Genomic DNA, 4,340 nt, shown 5'->3' with positions numbered 1-4,340 from the left:
TGGAATACTGTTTTGGGCAGGCCCAACTATGATGGCAATTATAGTAGGCTTTGTAATATATGATATAGTAGTCTATGTAATGTATATTTTTTTGGGGGAGATGGGACACCTGTTTATTCTATTTTCTCGTCCCATTTTGTAGTACACCTTTTCATTCTGTTTTCAATATTATGATACATCTATAAAATGCAGTCTAATTACGTATTTAAGACTGTGCTTTTAAACTTATCTATATCAAAAACGTTATTTTTATTGCAACGTCTCGTCTATTTTACGTTTTGCCCGGTGGCAAAAGTAACAGAATATCTATATTTTTTTATTATTATAATTTTTCATTTTTAACAGATCTTCAAGTCGACGTCACAAACATCGTAGCCATGACTACCGACGTCACTCTGACGATGATCGCTCGCCGTCCAATCACAGATCAAGCAGAAGGCAAGTTGTTTTTGTCGCCATTTTTACAAATTTTGTTTTCAACCTTGTTTTTTTTTTTGTAACGGCAAAAAAAATTGGTTCATTTTTTTTTATTGTTACACTTTTCATTGTTACGTAATACAGGTACTCTCGTAAGACGGAATCACGTGACAGTAGTAAAACTTCGAAGAGGAAAAAAGAGAAAAGGAGACGTAAATCTAGATCAAAATCCCGGAGGTGAGTTTTGGCCGCTTTAAACTCGCTGGGCCTCGAACCGGGTACCGCCAAATCTTAGGTTCCCAATATATAGTAAATTACTGTGGGGTAAGATAGGATAGCTTTAGAACATAATATCCAGATATCCTGATCATGTTTTAACTTTTAAACAATTACCAACGGTCTATGAGAGTCGTTGGGATACGGTTTTAAAATTCTTTAAATGTTCTTTGTTTACAATATCCGAATATCCTGATCATGTTTTTAAACAATTACCAACGGTTTATGGGAATCGTGGGGATACGGTTTTATAATTCTTTAAATGTTCTTTGTTTACTACCAAATGAGACGAAAAAATTGATTGAAAAGGTGTCCCATCTTCCCCCACCCTACTTTACGTCTATGCGTTATTTTCCCTGACTGTTTGCGGCCAATACATAGGATTACATGGCCATATTCCCTAGACGGNCATCAAGTATAGGGCTAAACAATGGATTAGTGACCTGGGTCTCGTTTCTAGTTTGATTGACAGCTGAAAGAAGCGTGGCGCGCCATCTGTTAATTTACAAAATAGCGAAAAAAGATTGAAGCCATCTGCGAATGTCATTAAGACAGTTCCAAAAAAACGTAATTAGCAAATCAAAAATTCGCTCTATTGGATCTGATTTATAAATTAGTAATGCCGGAAAAATTCTATTATTTTTTAATCGAATTTTCAATGCTGCGTTGCAACTGAAAACCACATAGGCGCACTGTAGTTTATTTCAGACTAACGCTTGCTGGATTTTCGCTCATTATTTTCAGTTTGCTACGAGTTCATAGCTTGCTCTCATACCATTTAAAGTAAATGATATACTGTACATATTTGTATTATTGTACGTTTAATTTGCAAAAACACAAGAACCAACACTATATACATTGTTTAAATTTCTACTATCATTTTAACAAATTTCGTCAGAAAAACATAATATGCTTTAAAGTAGTTACTGTCACAATTTCATCCCATTTTTCCTAAATTTCTAAATATCTGCTACTTTGTATCGTCGCTCTATAAAATCTCATGTATTTAAACAGATAGGGCCATTATTTAATACAGAACAGTACGCAGCCACCACATGTTTAACCGATAAAATCGCCTTATTACGCTTCGGTTCGGTGTTATGGTTTAATTGAGTGTATGTGTGTGGGCACCGACAATTGCTCCAAGCCAGTGGTCACTTTTAGTTTGTCTAAATTGCCAGTCATACAGAAAAAAGCACCACAAAGTTACATTCGTGGTAACTCGTATGCTTGCATGAGGTGCATTAAACAGAATACCCTTGTTATAGCGCCTGTCGTTTTCCACCCACACAAGGATAAAACAATTCCAATTCAACCTGCTTAACATATATGTGTGAAGTACCGCCATGTGACCTCGGGATTTAGGCCAAAAGTTAAGCCGTAACCATAACCCAATCCTACACATGAAATCCGACCCCTGACCCTTACATAATCCGTATCAATGTTCATAAATAATATATAACAACGACAGTAGGACAAGATCAATGCCCCCGTTACGTCCAACCACCAAAAGCCATTCATCTGCTCCAATATATTATTACATATTGTTACCCTAATCTTAATCTTGTATTACCAATCTAGCTTTTGGCATACAGAGAATAGCGTATATCAGCACATAATAACCTTAGAAATTCAAACCATTGAACATATTTTGGCCTTTCCCGAACAGATGTTCATTTTCTAATTTATTTTGCACTCGATTGGCCTTATAAGTTTTACTACCTCTTCCAATTTTCGCTGGATTAGTCCAATTATTAAACACGTTTTTTTTTTTTTTTTTTTTTTTAAATTGTTTAAATTTATTAAACAATTGAACATATTTTGGCTTTTTCCGAACAGATGTTCATTTTCTAATTTATTTTGCACTCGATTGGCCTTATAAGTTTTACTACCTCTTCCAATTTTCGCTGGATTAGTCCAATTATTAAACACGTTTTTTTGTTTTTTTTTAAATTGTTTAAATTTATCAAACAACTGAACATATTTTGGCTTTTTTCCTAAACCTATGTTAATGTTCTCAATAATTTTTCACTCGGCTTTTTACTACTTCTCCCAATTTCGGCATTTATTTTTTTCAAAAGAATAATCCAATTATTGAACACATTTTTTTATTTTCCCGAAAAAGGGTTTAAAAAATATAAGTTCCTACACCATAAATCAGTCGTGCCGGTTTCCAAGATGTCGATCTTATTTAATATTTTCCATAAAAACAGATCGAATACCATTTCCTCCGCATTGTTCTTGCGTATTATTTTGCCCATACACCTAGGCAAGCTAATTTTCCGCACTATTACCCAACCCCCCTTATCCGTATTTTAAAAGCGATAAATTACTCCCAAATGCACTGTAGCTTATATAGCAGTTCATTGGCCGTGAAAAATACATTAGGGGCTAACGAAATTGTACTTTACCATTTTACCAGGGCAAGTTCCGCCTTATTTTAAATGGGATTGTAATTATCCCGACAGCGACGGCGTGAAATTTAAACATCGGCTGTTACGCGTCGCTAATACCGGATGGAAATTGATTTTTTTCCGCCGAACTCGAATTTTGTCTCGGTGTCATTTGCGAATAAGTATAACTGAATATTGTAATGCATTTTCCCGTTTCGTTTTCGATCCTTTGATTTTAACTGACAATGAAACTGGCATGGCTTAACAAGTATAATGAAAATAATGACACATAATTACACAGCCCACAACGCTTCGATAATTTGCATAACTGTATTGATATTACATTTCCTTTTTTCTTCACCTCTCTCGTTTGCAGTTCTTCTAATCGATCATCATCCGAAAGAGAGGAAAGCCAAACAAAGCATTCCAAGGTACCTTTACTATTTATTTTATAAAATAAAACTCAATTTCTAAAAAATCCAAGAGTAACTTAATCGATGCTTACCGAGGTAGCACCAGTTTTTTTCATATATAGACGCAAAATACCTTTTTTTACAATAAATTTTAAGGTAATTTTGTTTTGCCAAGACGAAAAAAAAAACTTTTTTTTTCACAGAAAATTATCCGTATTTTTTCCATTAGGTTCGCCACCGAGAGAAGTCACGTGGAGGGTCATCAGAAGACACAAGTGACGTCACACCCACCCATAGTACAAGTAAGTAGGCCGTGCATCGCAGCTAAATAATGCATGATCGTTACGAATTCAACACCACCGCAATGGTAAACAACACGACCGCGCATGTACACGGATGCCGCCATCCGGTTGATTACTGTCTCGCATAAAGCCTACGTTACAGACATTACCGGTGCAGTAATCGCCGTACCGTTTTTCAATGCCTATACGTCTATATATACGAGGTAATACATTTCGCAAATGGCAAACGTATGCCGTACCATATGTAGTTTTACGCTAACGGTAAACTATCTTAGGCCTTTGAGTGCCTGAATAATACGGATAAAGGTGGCTGTACACAGTATCCGAAATTCGTCCGTTTTGTCTTTTTTGTCCGCATTTCGCTGATGCATGCGGAACTCGGTAATGAATGTATGAATGTAATGAATGTAACTTACCTCATCCTCGCGTGGCCGAAAAACGACAGTCGTTATCACACGGGTTTAACACCTCGTGCCAGCTTACGAGTTACCATGTATGTTACTTTGTGGGTGATTATTTTTTTGGGAATTATTTTTTTT

At 35.7% G+C, this 4,340-nt stretch overlaps 1 protein-coding gene across 1 annotated transcript; it reads left to right on the top strand.

Moving 5' to 3' along the window:
* Positions 1-344: 344 nt before the first annotated feature.
* Positions 345-3,846, top strand: LOC104266034. The gene is made up of 4 exons (XM_009861389.3): positions 345-438; positions 562-654; positions 3,463-3,517; positions 3,729-3,846. The coding sequence occupies exons 1-4, from the start codon at positions 378-380 to the stop codon at positions 3,829-3,831; spliced, it is 312 nt and encodes a 103-aa protein (XP_009859691.3). The 5' UTR covers positions 345-377; the 3' UTR covers positions 3,832-3,846.
* Positions 3,847-4,340: the final 494 nt, after the last annotated feature.

This window comes from Ciona intestinalis, unplaced genomic scaffold, assembly GCF_000224145.3.
Source record: "Ciona intestinalis unplaced genomic scaffold, KH HT000779.1, whole genome shotgun sequence".
Classification (NCBI taxonomy): domain Eukaryota; kingdom Metazoa; phylum Chordata; class Ascidiacea; order Phlebobranchia; family Cionidae; genus Ciona; species Ciona intestinalis.
The sequence above is the reverse complement of the archived record's forward strand: the minus strand, read 5'-3'. Positions and strand labels throughout refer to the sequence as shown.

Bases quoted from the DNA above. Each gene is read 5' to 3' on its own strand.
- LOC104266034 (XM_009861389.3), top strand. From the start codon at position 378: ATGACTACCGACGTCACTCTGACGATGATCGCTCGCCGTCCAATCACA. The intron at 439-561 runs GCAAGTTGTTTT...TACGTAATACAG, and splicing joins AATCACAGATCAAGCAGAAG to GTACTCTCGTAAGACGGAAT. The intron at 655-3,462 runs GTGAGTTTTGGC...TCTCGTTTGCAG, and splicing joins TCTAGATCAAAATCCCGGAG to TTCTTCTAATCGATCATCAT.